At 43.3% G+C, this 18,394-nt stretch overlaps 1 protein-coding gene across 1 annotated transcript; it reads right to left on the reverse strand.

The window, feature by feature from the left end:
• Positions 1-1,171: 1,171 nt before the first annotated feature.
• Positions 1,172-11,126, reverse strand: LOC310799844 (E3 ubiquitin-protein ligase MARCHF2-like; the record flags this gene model as incomplete). Its single annotated transcript, XM_083662452.1, has 4 exons — positions 1,172-1,333; positions 1,846-2,052; positions 3,126-3,192; positions 10,966-11,126. The coding sequence occupies 4 exons, from the start codon at positions 11,124-11,126 to the stop codon at positions 1,172-1,174; spliced, it is 597 nt and encodes a 198-aa protein (XP_083518578.1).
• Positions 11,127-18,394: the final 7,268 nt, after the last annotated feature.

Below are 18,394 nucleotides of genomic sequence, written 5' to 3' on the forward strand. Positions count from 1 at the left end.
GCATTTCCTAGCTGCCAACAGGGCAAGATCTATGTATTTACTTTGAATGCATTGTTTTTGTTTGGTTGTTTGTCCAATAGTCTTGTTTGTTCTTGGATTATTGTGTATCTTATGCAGTTTTCTTGTTTTGTTTTGTTGTGTTTTGATGTTCTTTGTGGGGGATATGGGATATGATAGTCCATGTATGTTCTTTCTTAAAGATAAATTTTTTTTTTTTTTTTTTTTTTTTTTTTTGCTAAAACGACTAGTCGACTACTAAGCACAGTGTCGACTAGTGGTTTTACTAGTCGACTAGTCGACTAGTCTGTGAATGCCCTAGTGTATATATATATATATATAATTTCCCCCAGACTTTTCTCCACAATTGTACTTCCCCTCGCTGTCCCGGTCGTTGCTCCACCCCCTCTGCTGATCTGGGGAGAGTTGTAGACTAGCACATGATGCTACCTCTGCTACATGTGCAGTCGCCAGCCACTTCTTTTCACCTGACAGTGAGGAGTCTCACCGGCAGGACGTAGCGCGTGAGGATAACGCAATTCCCCCCCAGTTGCCCTGCTGCCCCAAACAGGCGGCGCCCCGACCGACCAGAGGAGGCGCTAGTGCAACAACCGGGACACATAACTCCACCGGCTTCCCAACACAGACACAGCCAATTGTGTCTGTAGGAATGTCTGAGCAAGTCTAATGTGAAACATTTGATGCAGTATCAATGAGAGAAAAGGAAAAGAACAGATCGTCACAGCAAGATTAGCTCTGGTTTCATTGTCATTGCAGGTTCCAGGACTACATCTTTGAAATGTCCACGCTTTTCAAGGGGACAATCTTCTGACTTGGAGACATGTGTCACATGGTAATCTCATATCGCAGTTTTTCTTCACGCTAAGACTTGTTTTTAGTCCTTATCTTTTTAAAAGTTGTTGGCAGTGAAGTTAACAGAAATCAAAAACGGTCTCCTTCCACACAATCGCTCATTGCTTTGATTTATGAAACAAAAGTTTTGTTAGAAAAAAGACACTGTAAAAGGCCGACGTATTTTTCTTCAATATCCTGTCGTAATATTTGGCTCGAATTCCAACGACGCGTTCAGATGAAGTGCCCTCCAGATCTTTATTGCTGCCGCCTTCAGCTTGTGTTGAGGTATATGCAGTGTGGTGGTGGTGGTGGACTCGGCCTACACCATCGTCTCTTTGGTGGTGGCCTTGCTGAGGAGGTTGATGCAGAAGGTGTGGTGGTCGTGTGTGGTGGTGTGTAGTGGCAGGGGAACCTGCAGTCTCACTATCTGCTCCGTCTGTTTCCACGTCCTGAACAGATGCGTGTGGTAACGCACGGATACCTGGAAAAGGTGGATGGCATGAAATGCCGTTAGTACCTGGCAACCAATATTGCTTCATGCTTTAATCTAAGCCAGTGATTCCCAAACTGTGGTCCGGGGACCACTGGTGGTCCACAAGGCTCCACCTGGTGGTCCTCGAGAGCCTTGCTGATTGCCATCAGCCCATCGGCAAATATGTTTATCTGTTTATGTGTTGGTTATTTGCGGTCCGACTGGCAACAGTATTGGCAACAGACTGGTATTTGGCCTTTCTGATGCTTATTGTATGGTTAAATCAGTGATTTTGTTTTATTGGAGGGAAAAAAAGCTGGTAGCCACAGTGGGAAGTGGTACTTGGGAAATTTGGTTTGGTGCGTGTGGTACTTGGTCAGAAAAGTTAGGGAACCTTTGCGCTAAGCAAAACCCGCTTTTCGATGGTGGAGTGAGTAGTTCTGTGCATCATATAGACACAGCTGATGCACTGACCTATTACTCTGTACATGAAAAACTGGTACCATAGATCCTTGGCTTACCGCTGTCCAGAAAATGTAGATGGTAAAGAGGGCCACGGTGAGGACTAGGAGTCCCAGGGCTTCCATGGCGTTGGTTAGGTAGAGGTCCATGGCTCCCTGAACACACAGCCACCCTGACAGGCTGGCGAGCGGCGAGATGAACAGGAAGCACACCACATCGCCGCACAGCGTCCGCCTCTGCTGCTGCACGGACGGAGAACACAGCCACTGGAGGAGGAGGAGGAGGAGGAGGAGGAGGAGGAGCCAGCAGATACAAGAAAACATCATGGTAGTTCAACCCAAACAAAAGATTGTAAAGTTCCTATTGGAACTTATACTGTATAATAATAATAATTCTTTTTTGTATACCGGTAGATGGTTTTCACCAGAGCGCAACCCCACAGCACTTCCTTTTTCTCAGCATTCGGCAAACTGCAGAAATATTAACTCGACATCACTACTTTTGTTTTCGCCGCTCAGCTGTATAGACGGTTTTCACGGAATGGTCAGTCCTGCAATTGAATGTTTTTTTTTCTTTTATGTCCATAGCAAACACTGCAACAGGAAGTGAGCGGGGGTTCAATTTAGAATGTTTTTGTTGTGAAGTTAAAAGCGTCTATAGCACTTTTCAATACATGTAAAAAAAAAAGTGCTTCACAACAGTCAAAACAATTGTGATTGAGATGTTTAATGAAGTAATAAATCAAGTGAGAATTAGTCATTAATTTCTCGATATGGGGAGTTACTCGCTTTTGAAACCAGCCTCTAGTGGCCATTTGACTTGCGGTTGTCATTTTTCAGAACCTGTGTGTGTGTGTGTGTGTGTGTGTGTGTGTGTGTGTGTGTGTGTGTGTGTGTGTGTGTGTGTGTGTGTGTATATATATACCTGGAGTAGCACATGGTTGTTAATCAGCAGATTAAACTGGAACTGCTACCCACGCTACAGGCAGAGGAGGAGGAGGCCTAATAGCTGTGCTGTGCAGAGCGGCAGGGGAAGGAGACACCATCTAATCTGCCTCTCAAGCTAAGTGGCTTTGGGGGAAAAGCGGCCCAGTTAACAGCAACAGGCTCTGCAACGTGAAGGCAGCAACTAGCCGAGCTACTGCTCCCACTGAAGCTACTGCTCCCACTGAAGCCCACGTGCGTTTTCTCATTCAGAAAAAAAGGGCCAAAACAAATTGGATGCACAAATCATGTTAACTGACATTGTTCTGAACGCACACTGGCAAACTGCCAGGTGCTTCATTGTCAGTGTTGGGCAAGTTACTGAAAATTGGTAATTAGTTACAGTTACTAGTTACTTCTCTCAGGGACAGCAGCTCCCCGGAACCACCTCCCTCGTGGCAGATCCGGCAAAATGGCTCCTCGCTGCACAGATTGGCACACAGGGGGATAATGGTCCGTTAGTTAGTTCACCACCGCACACCCGTGATCCACTCCCTGACTTGAGGAAAACCGCTTTCGTGGCCTCGCACAGATCGATAAGCATCCAGATCTACCGGATTCCAATTAGTATTTGGCCAGATTTGGGCCGTATTCACAAAGCGTTTTATCTTACCACTATAGGAGGACTCCTAAATAGCACTAAACCTGTTCACAAAGCTGCTGAGACCAACTTTTATTAAGGAACGAGGAGACCTCTTAAGCCAGAGGTTCTCAAATGTTTTTCAGCCAAGGACCCCTTAACAAGATGGAAAATATACCGGGGACCCTCTCATTCTGATTTGTGATTTTGGGCTGAGCTTAATCGTTTCCACGGTATAACGTGCTTGACTTTTAAATTGATAGGTTTGTTAGATTAGAATGTAATCCATGAACGATTTAGATTTAAAGCATCAAATATTTTTGGTTGAATTATGAAGCTTTTGCGAAAAAGAAACGTTTTTATTTTTATTTTCCTGAAAACTTTTCGCGGACCCCCTTGCAAAGTGCCACGGACCCCTGGGGGTCCCCCAGACCCCCATTTGAGAACCAATGTCTTAAGCTAAGAGAAATGGCGGGGTTGACCCTGTTGTTGCTATGGATGATGTCATGCTTCATGAAACTGATTGGCTGTTTGTCATATAATATAGTATGGTTTTAACCTGTAGTGTGTGTAAGTGCCCATAGCAAGTGCCTCTTATTGTATTTATCACAAGCTTCCTGAATCCTGAATGTGGTGTATGTCCCATTACTCTTGCCGTAACTGAACGCAGTGTGTTCTGGGTAAACATACATTATCGTATCATATAAAATATATAGGGGCTGCATCCCATTTGGTAACGATTTTTCCTTGTCTCCTCTTCTTGCATCTCTTCCTTGACTCCTTGGGTGACAAAGGTCACGGAGGAAACGAGGAGACGATGCAAAGAGACAAGTGAACCTGGCTTGTCCTCACAGGCGCCATGTTGAACCCACGCTCCTCTCATGCAGGATGACAGCTGTCAAAACGTATGTTTTATATCCACATAAAAACATTGAACAACTCAACTCAACTCATCCACATTAAGCCAACTGTGGAAAACCTCAGTGGGAATAGACCCTTCTCACAGGGGCCATTTTGTGTCGAAATGGCACCAACACTGACTTCCATGATTGGAAGTTGGAAACCCTCGTTAGTGTTTTGCTTGCACCTGTGTTTCCCCTGCCATTTCGACACAAAATGGCCCCCGTGAAAAGGGTCTATTGAGCGTACATTCCACGCGTGCTGGGCATTAATTAATCAGGTCCACACACCTGCTAGAGTTTGGAAGTTTGTGGAGGTGAACGGCTGAGGATCAGATCGCTGTGGATAACTGCTGTGTCTGTCAATATTGATCATGTAAATGAAGCTTATTTGTGTGATTAAATTGAAGTTGTCGCCATCAGTTGATTCCTGTTATTCTGTTGTCTTTTTTAAGGATCTGCATGCTTTGTGAAGCACTTCATTGCACTGATGAGTCATTCTCGTTTTGTATTTCCCATCAGTTCTTATTTGGACCTCCTTAATTATTTTCTGAGTTTTTGTAGTTCTGGGTCTGTTTGGTTCAGCTAGGAGACGAGGCCGTGAGGAGGGAGGTAAGGAGACTTGGAGGATCCTTCATGCATCTTTTTAACCAATTGGAACGGCCTTCATCATGATGGCAGCTCTTTTTTGGTTTCCGGGTCAACAAGGAGACAAGGCTGTGAGGACGGAGGAAAGGATACATTTTTACCAAATGGGATACACCCATCTGTCTCATCCTGGGTTGAACTCATCAAACTGAATTAGCGTTAACTGCAAGGCAGCCTCACAATGCAAGTTCTAGTAGGAACCTTCAACAATGAGGACAGGATAAGCTGTACAGAGTAGACGCACGCACAGTCAACATAGTCTTACATTATCATACATGATCTAAAATAAATAAAATAATCTAATCGCTGGATGGAATCATGAAACTGAATTAGCGAGGTAACCTTGCATGCACGTTCCAGTAGGAACCTTCGTTGGAAGTATTGTAGCGGTCCAGGAGTGGATCATTACAGTATATATATTACTTCCAAGAGATTATTTCCATTCAAGTCAGTAGCCAGGTGGTTAAGACAGAGGACTCTGAAGCAGGCGTGCTGAGTTCAAACCCTGCTTGGGGATGTCTTTTTTCTCTCTGAGCATAACCCTTGTGGGAGTGGCATATTTCGACTTTATGGGGAAGGAGACCATCTGGGGGGGCATTTTGTGTCAAAAAGGCAGAATAAAAACAGGTGCAAGGAAGTTTGAAACCCTCATTAGTGTTTTGCTTGCACCTATGATTACCCTGCCTTTTTGACACAAAATGGCCCCCATGAGAGCCATCTATGGGCAGGGGTGGGCAATGCCCACTTAGCCTGGGTAAACCCAGCCTCCACGTGACCTGCTCTCAGACCTGCCTGCTCTCAGTCACAAGAGCAGGCAGGTCTGAGAGCAGGTCACATGGAGGCTGGGTTTACCCAGGCTAATGCCCACTCAGACATGAGTCTTTGCAACCCAATCAAAAGTTAAGCAAATATTGCAACAAGCACAATCAGAGAGATTATCTCTATTTTATTAGTAGATCCTGCAGCCCGTACAACACGAGACTACAGGAAATACTGTTTATTGTTGCATTAGACCACACACAGCATCTCAGAGGGGGTCACTGAAATACATAGCCGACTTAACCATGGTGCCAAAATTTCAACATTGTGAAGCAATGTAAATAACATGTAGAACAACACTATTAGTCGGCACATAACCTTGCAGATAACTAACATCACACATGTAGAACAGGAAGTCCTTTAACTAACCTCCCAAAGCACATTAATAAACACATCTACCCCAGAGCATGCTGGGAACTCCGCCTACAATATATTTATTTTCACCCCAAACCAATGGAGAAATTCAGTATGTTGCAGGAGGGGGCGGCTGCAGCAAGGCCCTGTCAGAGGCCCCCCTGTCACAGCTTTAGCAAAGAGATACCTGTGATGCTTGTCAAAGTGGATATAAATTGTATGATCATATTCAGCCAGACAGTCAGATGGAGATTTAAAATGGTGAGCATTTTTTTTTTTTTTTTTTTTTTTTTTTTTACTACTGGGGGCACCTGCCCCCTCTAGCCCCCCATTAACTCCAGCAATGCCAACACTTTTTCACACCTCTCTCTCTCTCTGTTCTATGTCTCTCACCCAGAGGACACCCACGTTGCATTCAGGTACAGTCAGTTAGATTCAGCTTTGGGGGTGGTGGTTGCTTAAACCTGCACTAAACCTCTGGTGTCACTCCACATTTACTCTTTAGGCTTTAGGCAAGGTGCCACAATGTCTACTGGAAATTTCTTGGACCCAGTAATGTTGTTTCTTATGAACTTTTATGATTGAATGTCATATTTATGCCTAGTGGATGAAATTCAACTTGGTTGCTAAAAGGGGTTTTAGCAACCAAGTTGCCTAAAGCCTTAAGAGTAAATGTGGAGTGACACCAGAGGTTTAGTGCAGGTTTAAGCAACCACCACCACTAAGCTGAATCTAACTGACTGTACCTGAATGCAACGTGGGTGTCCTCTGGGTGGGAGACATAGAACAGAGAGAGAGAGAGGTGTGAAAAAGTGTTGGCATTGCCGGAGTTAATGGGGGGCTAGGGGGGGCAGGTGCCCCCAGTAGTAAAAAATAAAAAAATAAATAAAAAGCTCACAATCTCCGTCTCACTGTCTGGCTGAATATGAGCATACAATTCATATCCACTTTGACAAGAATCACAGGTATCTCTTTGCTAAAGCTGTGACAGGGGGGCCTCTGACAGGGCCTTGCTGCAGCCGCCCCCTCCCTCTGGAATGCCCTCCCCAGTCACATCTGACAAGCCAAAACTCATTGTCTTTCATACTCATTGTGTCATCTTTCCAAACAAGCCGTGGATCTTTTAAGTTGAATAGAATTTGAATTACATTATGACAAGCTCCATGTAGTGGACCCTAGGTCCACCAATGGGAGCACCAGCTCCCCTTCGTACTCAAAGCTCTTTGCTGAGAGCGTTTATGTTTTCCATCTGTCACTGTTCAAAACTGACTGAGCCTTGAACCCACAACCTAAAAAGTTCTTGAGGTTTGAAACCACAAGCTAAATACTGCTGGGCAGCAATCAAACTCTCTGAGCCACTGGGTCACACTTTATAAGACAGGTTCTCAGAGCTTTTCAGTCTTTCATCTGGCTATCGAAGTAGGCTTGAACCCACATGCTCAACAGTGCTGGGCAGTAACCCAACTGTCTGAGCCACTGGGTCACAGTTGCACTTGAGAGAGAAGGGGTGGGAGTGGCGGACCGGACCCGTTTGACACTTGGTTTGAATCTGCGACCCAAACCATAACTCTAACCGCAACCAAGTTGCTGTTGTTGCCTAAACTTAACTGGTTTTACTTACCTAAACCTAGAGCTGCACAATAATTCAATATTATCTTTCATCATCTTTCAGTGGAATCCTATTGTGATGATATGAAGATATTTTAATATCATGACACATTTCTGATGTCTAAATTGATGATGAAAAGCAAACTTTCCACATTGCCCAGCCTTACATCTCACATGTGTCTTTGACTTGGAACTGAACATTTAGCGCACTTGTATAAAATACAGAAATATACATCATGTATTCATTCATGTATACATACATTCATTCAGGTGTTCATTCATTCATCATTCAACCTAAAAATACCATGTTATAATTTTCCCTCCATAATATTGCCCAACTCCAGGCCAGAGGATGTGGGTTCGGTTGCAGCTCATCCAGATAAACGTATGGATGTGGTGAAGAAGATTGTCAGTTCAATCCCTGCTTCAGAAATTTTCACTTTTGCCGACTAATTCAATTCCAAATTCCAATCATGAAGTTTGAAACCCTCTTTAGTGTTTTGCTTACACCTGTGTTTACCCTGCCTTTTTGACACAAAATGGCTCCCGTGAGAAGGGTCTATCTATTTCTATTCCAGACGAGGCCAATTTCAGCTATAGGCAGGGGTTGGCAATGCCCACTCAGACATGAGTCTTGCCCACCCAATCAAAAGTTTGGAAAATACTGCAACAAGCAAAGGCAGAGAGAGGTGATCTCCGTTTTATTAGCAGATCCTGCGCCCACTACAGGAAATACTGTTTATTGCATTAGAACACACTCACCCACACACAACATCTCAGAGGGGGTCACTGAACTGCTCACCTAACTCACCCATGGTGCCAACATTTCAACATTGTGAAGCAATGTAATTAACATGTAGAGTATGTAACTCATCAAACAGAATTAACGTTAACTGCAAGGCAGCCTCGTAATGCAAGTTCTAGTATGAACCTTCACCAATGAGGACAGTATAACCGTACAGAGTAGACGCACGCACAGTCAACATAAAGTCTTACATTATCATACATGATCTAAAATAAATAAAATCAAAATAATCTCATTGCTGGTTGGAATCATGAAACTGAGGTGTATGATTTTGGATCAGATTGTAAACTTTTTAGTTCAGCAATTCCAGACTTTTCTTTTAGAGCTTCAGTAACTGTGATCGGTAGTAGTAGTTGTCAGTTTCTGACATGGTTTTTCCACGAAAAAGGTGCACATAATGCGTAAAAGCTGGGGGAGTGCGAGACGAGAGAGACAAACAAACAAGGTTACAAATCATATTTGTCTGTCATGCATTCAAATGAAAGTAACTAGCCTGTTTTGAAAATGTAAGGAGTAGAAAGTACAGATATTTGTGTTAAATTGAAGGGAGTAAAAGTAAAAAGTTGTCAGAAAAATAAGTACACAGTAAAGTACAGATACCTGAAAATCCTACTCAAGTAGGCTACAGTAACAAAGTATTTGTACTTAGTTACTTCCCATCTCTGCCGGCCGTGCAGAAAATGTCATAGAAAATGTCATGGACGTCACTACGATTTCCATTCCAGACAAGGCCAATCTCAGCTATGGGGCCACGTCCACTCAAACATGAGTCTTTCCCACCAAATCAAGAGTTAGGAAAATATCACAACAAGCACAGAGAAATTACTTCGGTTTTATTAGCAGATCCTGCTAATAAGACTACAACACAAGACTACAGAAAATACTGCTTATTGCATTACAACACTCACCCTCATACAGCATCTCAGAGGGGGTCACTGAACTGCACACCCGACTCACCCATGGTGCCAACATTTCAACATCGTGAAGCAATGTAAATAACATGCAGAACAGCACTATTAGTCGACACATAACCTTGCAGATAACTAACATCACACATATAGAACAGGAAGTCCTTTAACTAACCTCCCAAAGCACATTAATAAACACATCTACCCCAGAGCATGCTGGGAACTCCGCCTACAATATATTTCTTTTCAACCCAAACCAATGGAGAAATTCAGTATGTTTCAGCCAGAGATTTCAGGCAGATTTCTGGACTTTTCTCTGTCTGGCTGCACGTTCTCTGCTGCTTGACAACTGCTGTGTTAGCTACAGACTGCTACGTTATTCAAGTCTACTTCTTCTATCCCGTTTACAACAGTCGCCACTTGCTCACAGCACAGGTACCCGTCTTGTGGCGAGAATCGTGTAGTGCATTCTCACAGACCAAAGTACTTGTCTCAACTGTCAACTGTTCCAACTGACTGTCTAGTGCAGTCATACTCAATTTGCGGCCCGCAGGCCACATGCGGCCCGCGGGCGCCCCCTGTGTGGCCCGCGATGGAATTGCACACAAAAAAAGTGCACCTGAACGCAACATGCAAGATACCCGCTGAATAAGTGTCCAAATGTTCATGTCATTCTGGCCAATACTCCACTTCTGTTATAGCATTTCAGTCTGGAATATGGAATACCTTTCAATAATCTATGATTTATACGATATGATTTATAAATTATAATATAATGCAACTACTGTAATGCAACCCATCCCCGAACCGACAACCTCTGGCAACCTACCGCCAAAGTTGCCCCCTACCAGCCCACCCTAATGTAGCAGGCTAAAATCGGGCTTGCAGATATATGTGGGGCGGCTGTAGCTCAGGAGGTAGAGCGGGTCGTCCACTAATCGCTTTGGATAAAAGAGGTCGGTGGTTCGATTCCCAGCTCCTCCAGTCTGCATGTTGAAGTGTCCTTGGGCAAGACACTGAACCCCAAATTGCTCCCGTTGGTGTGCCAGCACACTGCGTTGTAACCTGCCGCCATCAGTGTATGAATGGGTGAATGTACCTACTGACTGTAAAGCGCTTTCGATAAAAGCGTTATATAAATGCAGGCCATTTTACCATTTTACCATTTATATAATTAGACCCTGACTAGACGTTGTGGTTTGACGTGCAGAAGACGGTCATTATACATGAAAATGTTTGCTGGGCCACTCTGGAAACAAACTAAAACTAAACTGAATTGAAAACAAAATTTAATAACAGAATAAAAATAACAAATAATGAAAAATACAAAACTATAATGACCCAGGTAGGATGTATCATGTTGCAATATTCAAATAAAGATTTTAAAATAAAAATGTAGGCTACGTAGGCTACGACTACTGATTTATTTAGCATGAAACAAAGAAGGAGTTTGGAAAACCTCAAAAACCAAATGCTCTCGATTATACTGATATAAACTACATGATGAAAATTGGAATTACTTTGTCTAATGTATGGTGAGTTCTACACCTTGTCATACCCAACTGATGGCCTTACCCGTCACTGGTGGTTGTGGACTCTGTAGAGGGCGTGTCTCCATGACTGTCCATGACTTCCTGGTTGCAGCTGTTGAGCTCGTCCTCCAGCCCATCTTCCTGCAGTGACTTCACCTCCCCTGTTGGGGGCACCCATGGGCTCAGGGGCTGCTCTGCTGCCATGTCTTCTCACAGTGTCAGGAGCATCAGCACTATTAGCAGACACAGGGAGACAGATGTTGTCAGAGTTGTCTTTGATTGATTAGACTTTTTATGATACAAAATCACACGGTCCACTGTTTATTCTATATCGTATAATTCAACTCTTTTTTTTACTGTTTTCAGACACTTAGAAATTATTCTCGATGTAAACACACACCAGATTAATGTTGATTTACAGCTGGATGTAACTTTTTTGTGAATAATAATGATACCAATAATACTACTTACTAGGCTACTACTACTACTACTACTACTACTACTACTACTACTACTACTACTACTACTACTACTAATAATAATAATAATAATTGTAATTATAATGAAATAATTATTGTTATTGTTTTATCATTATTGTTAGTATTATTAATCAGAGAGTAATTATTGTAATTATTAGTATTAGATTTTTAGTGCTATTATTATTATAGTGGCCTGGCCCCCCCAGCCCCACCAGCCCCCCCCGCTAAATCCACCCATGTATTATCTCTCCTCTCTCTCTCTCTCTCTCTCTCTCTCTCTCTCTCTCTCTCTCTCTCTCTCTCTCTATATATATCTCTCTCTCTCTCTCTCTATATATATATCTATATATATCTATATATATATATATATATATATATATATATATATCTATATATATATATATATATATATATATATATCCACAGTTTCACACTTTGTGACTTTGTGGCCAATTTTACATGGACATTCAAAAAAATATATATGAAAAATGCAAACTTGGCAATTCACAAATGCGTTTAAGGACTGTTAATGTAGCCTAGTTCAGAGGTTCTCAAATGTTTTTCAGCCAAGGACCCCTTACAAGATAGAAAATATACCGGGGACCCCCTCATTCTGATTTGTGATTTTGGTCTAAGCTTAATTGTTTCCACGGTAACGTGCTTCACTTTTAAATTTTAGATTAGAATGTAATCCATGAACCATTTTAGATTTAAAGCATAACATATTTTCGTTGAACTATGAAGCTTTACAACATTTTTTTTGAATATTTTTATTTTTCCTGAAAACTTTTCGCGGACCCCCTTGTAAGGTGCCACGATCCCTGGGGGTCCCCGGACCCCCATTTGAGAACCACTGGCCTAGTTAATGTAAATGTTTTCCAATGTGCTTTACACGTCATGTCTAATCATGTGACATTTTCCTTTTGCCTCTTTTTTCCGCCTCCGTCCGTCCGTCCTCCTCCCTTCCTGCTTTGACATAGACGTAGATGCATAGACATTCTCAGGAGGAGACAGGAGGGACACGACACACCTGTGAATCTCCAGCTCAGCTCATCTGTGCTCACATGACGTTCTCAGGAGGAGACAGGAGGGACACGACACACCTGTGAATCTCCAGCTCAGCTCATCTGTGCTCACATGACGTTCTCAGGGGGAGACAGGAGGGACACGACACACCGGTGAAGCTCCAGCTCAGCTCACCTGTGATCACATGAAGAAGTGTCAAAACAAGACAAGCTCAACAACAAGCTCCTGGCGTCACAGTGAACACAGGCAGGAGTCATGTCACAGGTGTACTGTGGCTGCCTGCCAGTACCTGATCTGACAAGTGTGTAACTTCAAGCCTTGGCGAGCTTTATAACACATACCCAGATCCAGGCATTTACTGTAGGAAGAATAATATATAGGCGACTGAATTTTGATATTCTCCAGCACTACGACTGTTGCTTTGATACATTATCCATTTAAATTGGGAAACTGAATATTCTATCAACATTTGAACTGCAACAGTTTTAAAAAGCAGTTAACGATGCGCATGCTAATAATAATCGGACTCAACGAGGTGGAAAAACACTCTCAACAAACTGATTGTTCTCTTTCCTGGCTGATATAATTGAGTGGCATTCCCCTCCCTTCACACTTACATTGCTGAAAAAAGACATGACAATTGCTTAAAACAGTTCTGCTAGTCCTGAATGTGACAGGCAGGCACACATCTTAAAATCACCTAGGCCTTAAAATCACCTAGGCCTATTAATACCCCCAAGGGACAACAACAGGTCCCCTATATTTTGATTTCATTTGCGTGATTTGAAACCCCTGTCTGTCAGTGTCAACTTTCTATTGATCACACAATCACACACCAGCAAGCAGTGACGCATGAACCACACAACATGCATTCTCATTCTCATGACAGCCAAGCCTGTGATGCAGAAGAGACCTCCCAACAAACAACACTGTGCCCCAAACAAGACAACATGCAACAGTCCTCTTACCACATGCTTGACATCCACGAGTACTCCCTTTATGCTGAGAAGAAGCAATGTCTCAAGGTGTCTATCGGAGAGAGAGAGAGAGACAGAGAGAGAGAGAGCGAGAGAGGAGAGAGGGTGTATGGGAGCTCTTCGCCGCAGTGCTTCTCCTCCTAAAGCCTGCCAACAGATTACCATGGCTGACAGTCGGCGGTGAGAGTAGTGAGGGATTAGATGAAGGGGCAAGTATGAGGGCCAGACGAGGCGAATGACCAGGCAGGAGCGCCACCTCACCACCACCATATCCCCCCTTAATCCTGTTAGGGGGCAGTGTCAGCCCTTTGGCTCCTATGGTAATTCAGACTGTGGTCTGGTTGAGGGGTTCTGGTGGTTCGTGGGTGTTATGGCGGCGTTAACGAGCAGAGAAGGCAGAGGAGGGAGAAAGGGCCTGGGGTGAATGTCTGGCACATGAGGGGGCTGGATGTGTCTGTGGTGGGGGAGAGAGGGGCTTTCATTCATTGCATTTGTCCTTTGTTTAATTAGGTAGACTGAGTGAGATGGAGATCTCTTCTGTAAGACACAGTGCAGTTCAGGGCATACTGGCATTTGGGGTCAATAGTCCTGACTCCTGATGGTGACCAGTGTTGGGGGTAACTCATTACAAAAGTAACATATTACATGTAATATATTAATTTTAGCAGTAACTCAGTAATGTAACTTATTACTTATAGGATTTCAGTAATATTATACCAGTTACTTTGTCAAGTAACTCAAGTTACAAATTGAGTTACATTTGATTAAATCAAAGCACATATTTAAAAAAAGATACAATCGTTTCCTAATCAAACTGTGTGTTTTTATGCAAATAACCACTATAGATGACAATAACAAAGGAAAAGAATAACATTTCGAATTTTGGGTTGTTTACACAGACTTGAAGGTGGTTGAGATTATTTTTCAGGATGGTTCCGGGGCAGCGACACAGAAAGTAATATTGTAAAGTAACTTATTACTTTCAAATGAAAGTAACTAGTAATATGTAGTATATTACATTTTGAAAGTAATTTGCCCAACAATGATGGTGACGCTAAATTAACTGGTATAATTGTTTTGCCACTCCTGTGGTCATGCCTCGGGTAAGGCATAAAGGGTTTGAGACTGAGGGATGCCGGTAGGTTAGAATAGTTTAGGCTGTAGATCAGATGGATTTTTTTTTTATGTCCAGATTAGATTAGAGTAGGTTAGGGCAGGTTAGGCTATAGATTATCTACAAAAAATAAAGACGGGGAAAAAATTATAATTTTTGATTTTCCCCCGTTGTTATAATTTTTTGTTTTAGCTGCAACTGAATGTTTTATGGTCACTCATGATTCAGTAGGTCACGGGTTGGCTTGTTTCCAGCCTTAAAACTCGTTATATAAGAAATGTTCCACATGTCTATGGAGAAAACTCACTTCCGGGACAAGAGACGTCCACATGACTGTTCAGCTCTACAGTATTAGGCCACATGTTTAAACAGGGTCACTTCTCCCTCGTTTCATTTTGTGATGATCAAAATCACAACATTATTGTGTAATCATTGTAATTGATTTAATGTGATTTCTGTCCATCTCTAGAGATTTTCTAGAGATTATTTTCCAAGGAGGAAGCAGGAATACTTTCAGGGTGCTGTGGCTGACCTTTAACCTCATTATTATTGGTTGCCTGTGATGATGATGATGATGATGCAATGATGCACTCATTGTAAGTCTCCCTGGTTAAGAGTGTCAGCTAAAAATAGAGGGCAAACTGGGGCCAAGTCCGTTTGGTCAAATAGAAACCTGCAAATAATAACTTTACAACCATGTATGTACCCATTACTCATACATTAAGTGTCCTACTTTTCCAATCTGTGGGGTCTCTGTGTACTGTTTTGAGTCGTGGGTTGAGGGAGAGAGAGAGAGATAGAGTGGTGTTGTGAATCAGGCGTTGCTGCCTACAAATGGGGGCGCTGTCTAGGACTTATGTCGGTGTGCCAGTCGGTCGTGTCCTGATGGTGAATGCAGTCTGGAGCAAACAGAGACACGTTCAATACAACTCCAACAGAGCTGCACGGCTCAAGCTCAAACAGGCCCCCCCAGTGGTTAAAAAAAGAAGAAGAAAAACGCTCACCATTGTAAATCTCCATGTCACTTTCCCCCATATGACCCCACCTCCTTCTGGATTTATCTACACACTGCTTCCCACCATCCTGCCGCTGTGGTCCTCTTAGGTCTCCTCTTCTTCCTCCTCTTCTTCACAACCACACACACACCTAAACTACCTCACACCCTTCCCACTGATGATGTTATCAGTGACGTCATAAAGTCTCGGCATTGTGACATCACTGATGTCATCATCAGTGATAGTTCTACTCATTCTAATATCTATCTTATTATATAATAAAATTGAGTATGTTTGTTTGTTTCAAGTTCTGTGTTCGGCCACAGGGCTATGCCGTGTTACGTGCGATCGGGCTGAAACCTTCAGGGTGTGTAAAGGGCACCCGTGCGGGTGACCTGACAGAACCGGATTTTCTAATTAGGCTAATTAGCTAATGATGTGACGTCATCAGTGATGATGCCGAGCCTAGGCATCGAGCGCGAGATGCCTAGTTTCTTATATTTCCATTCTTGTCCTTATTGAACAATAATTACATTAATGACGCTCTGATTAATAATCGTAACAATAATAATAAAACAACAATAACAATTATAATGATTTTATTATTATCATTATTATTATTATTATTAGTGGTGGTAGTAGCAGTAGTAGCTGCCTATTATCATTATTATCATCATCATCATCATCATCGTCATCATCATCATCATTATTTTATTATTCTGAGTTTGTTGGAATTATTGTGCAATAATAATTCCTCTAAATCTGGCTTCAAACGGCCAAAAAGAAAAAACCCAAAATTTCACTGCCCCCGGTCTGGTGGCGCCCCCTAAGTATAAAAGTCAAAATCCGCCCATGAGTAATATGACACAAGTTTATAATTAGGATAAACCAATTCAATGGAAAGTTTTAGTATCCCATCTCCACCCTGACAATAATTATATTTTTGGGTAAACACTGAATATTTATAATTGTCAGTCAAATTAACAAATATATAGAATATAGAATATATAAAATTAACAAATATAAACAAATATATAGAATAGAAAAGTTGCTGATAGCTCAAAACATTGGTTATCAGCAACTTTAAAAATTATTACTTCATAAATTATTTCAACAACCCAATCAGTCGACACACTACAACAGAGCCTTGTGACAGCGACTGAGTGAATTTCCTTTCTTAAAACAAAAAGTTCTGCAATAATGTCCACATCGGAGTAGTATTTTCACTGGCCAAAATATTTGATCGTTGAGCACAGAAATATAGCAAAAGCTGCGAGAGGCCCCATCTGAGGGTGGAGGAGATTATAGAGGACCCAGCGCAGGTTTATAACAGAAGCCCTTACGTTCATATCTATGGCTTGTTCTGTCTTTTTCTCCACCTAAGCGCAGATGAAAGTGGCCCCTGGTGAAAAACAACTCCTGAGTGGAGTAGAGAGCGAGACAGAGAGAGAGAGAGAGAGAGAGAGAGAGAGAGAGAGAGACTTCTTTCAAAGCACCAGTCCCCTCTCTCTCTCCTTCTCTTTCTGTCTCTCCCGACCCTGTAATCCTGTCTGCTATTCACTCCCGGGCCGCTCCTGACAAAGCCCAGAGGGGACGGACATCATTGTGAATTCCTTCATGAACAGACTGAGAGGGGGGATAATTCCTTGGACAGCCGCGGGACAGCAGCACGCAGAGCCCCCCCCCCCCCCCCCCCAGACATGCCGGATTAACATCCCAAATAAAAACTAATAGACACAGGGCCCCCTCCCCCCCCCGTCACGTCACAACACACCGCGCTGGGAAAAGCCACTTCCTCTTCCTCTTCCTCTCTGATGGGGTTGGATGCGGGGCAGAGAGGGCCAGGCGGCCAGCCGATGCCAGCTGGGTCAGCTGATGTTGTGTCTGGTCTTCAGTCAAGGTCTATTTGCCCCACCCGGGTACATTTGCATTGGGGCCCCCTAAATCCTGCTCAGGGCAGGAACCGAGGGGCCGCTCCACACCCTATCGATCCCCTCCCTTCCCTTCCCCACGTCCCAGAACGGCCATTAAAAGATGTTAATCCACCGCGCGCCTCGGTCCTTTTTAGGTCTCGGCACCGGATCGATAGCAGACAAAAACCGCCGTAGGAGGCTGTCTGGACCTTAACACACACATGTGCTTTTATGCTTCACCTGACTGTGCATGTTGTTGTCACTGTCATGATAAAGATGGTTCTGATGCACTGGTGCTCCGAAGCCATAAAGGTGTCATTTGAAGTGGAGATGAAGACAAGATGCTGTTAGAAAAGTATCACAGTGCAACAAGATTACGTCTTTATTCGATGCTACGCCCAGACGTTTCTATTCAAGACATAAATAGAAAGTGGACAGACCACTGAGAGACGGGCTCAGACAGGGACCAGACAGAGCTGTTTGAAGTAAGGAAAGGGGTCACTGAGTGTTTTATCTGGGCCGGGCGGGGGGCCACGGCGATTCGATGCAAGCAGACCTTTCAAGGGTCTTTTTTTAAAACGCAGATAAGAGGATTGGCAAGTGGCTGGAGAGGAGCAGTCAAAACAAGCAGCAGGACCTGGGCCAAAACATTTGACTGGTACTCTCCAACAAGGCTTACAAAATAACCCTTCAGCCGGAGGCAGGACTCGCCATCTTCAGGCTGCTCGGAGACCTCAGTCTCTGACACTGGGGACAACTGTTGCCAAAGAAAAACTTATCCTGAAAGAATGGAAGTCCCCCTCTCCGCCTTCTTTCCAACGGTGGTTGACGGACATGATCTCGGTCATAAAGATGGAGAGGCTCAGATCCCTGAGAACCAACTCACTTCATAAGTTTCTAACTATTTGGGACGCGTTTCTGGCCGACCTCGACGAGGTTGGGGGGCAGTGGGTGACTTGTCCAGTTGG

This window comes from Poromitra crassiceps (assembly GCF_964638095.1).
Source record: "Poromitra crassiceps genome assembly, chromosome: 28".
Classification (NCBI taxonomy): domain Eukaryota; kingdom Metazoa; phylum Chordata; class Actinopteri; order Beryciformes; family Melamphaidae; genus Poromitra; species Poromitra crassiceps.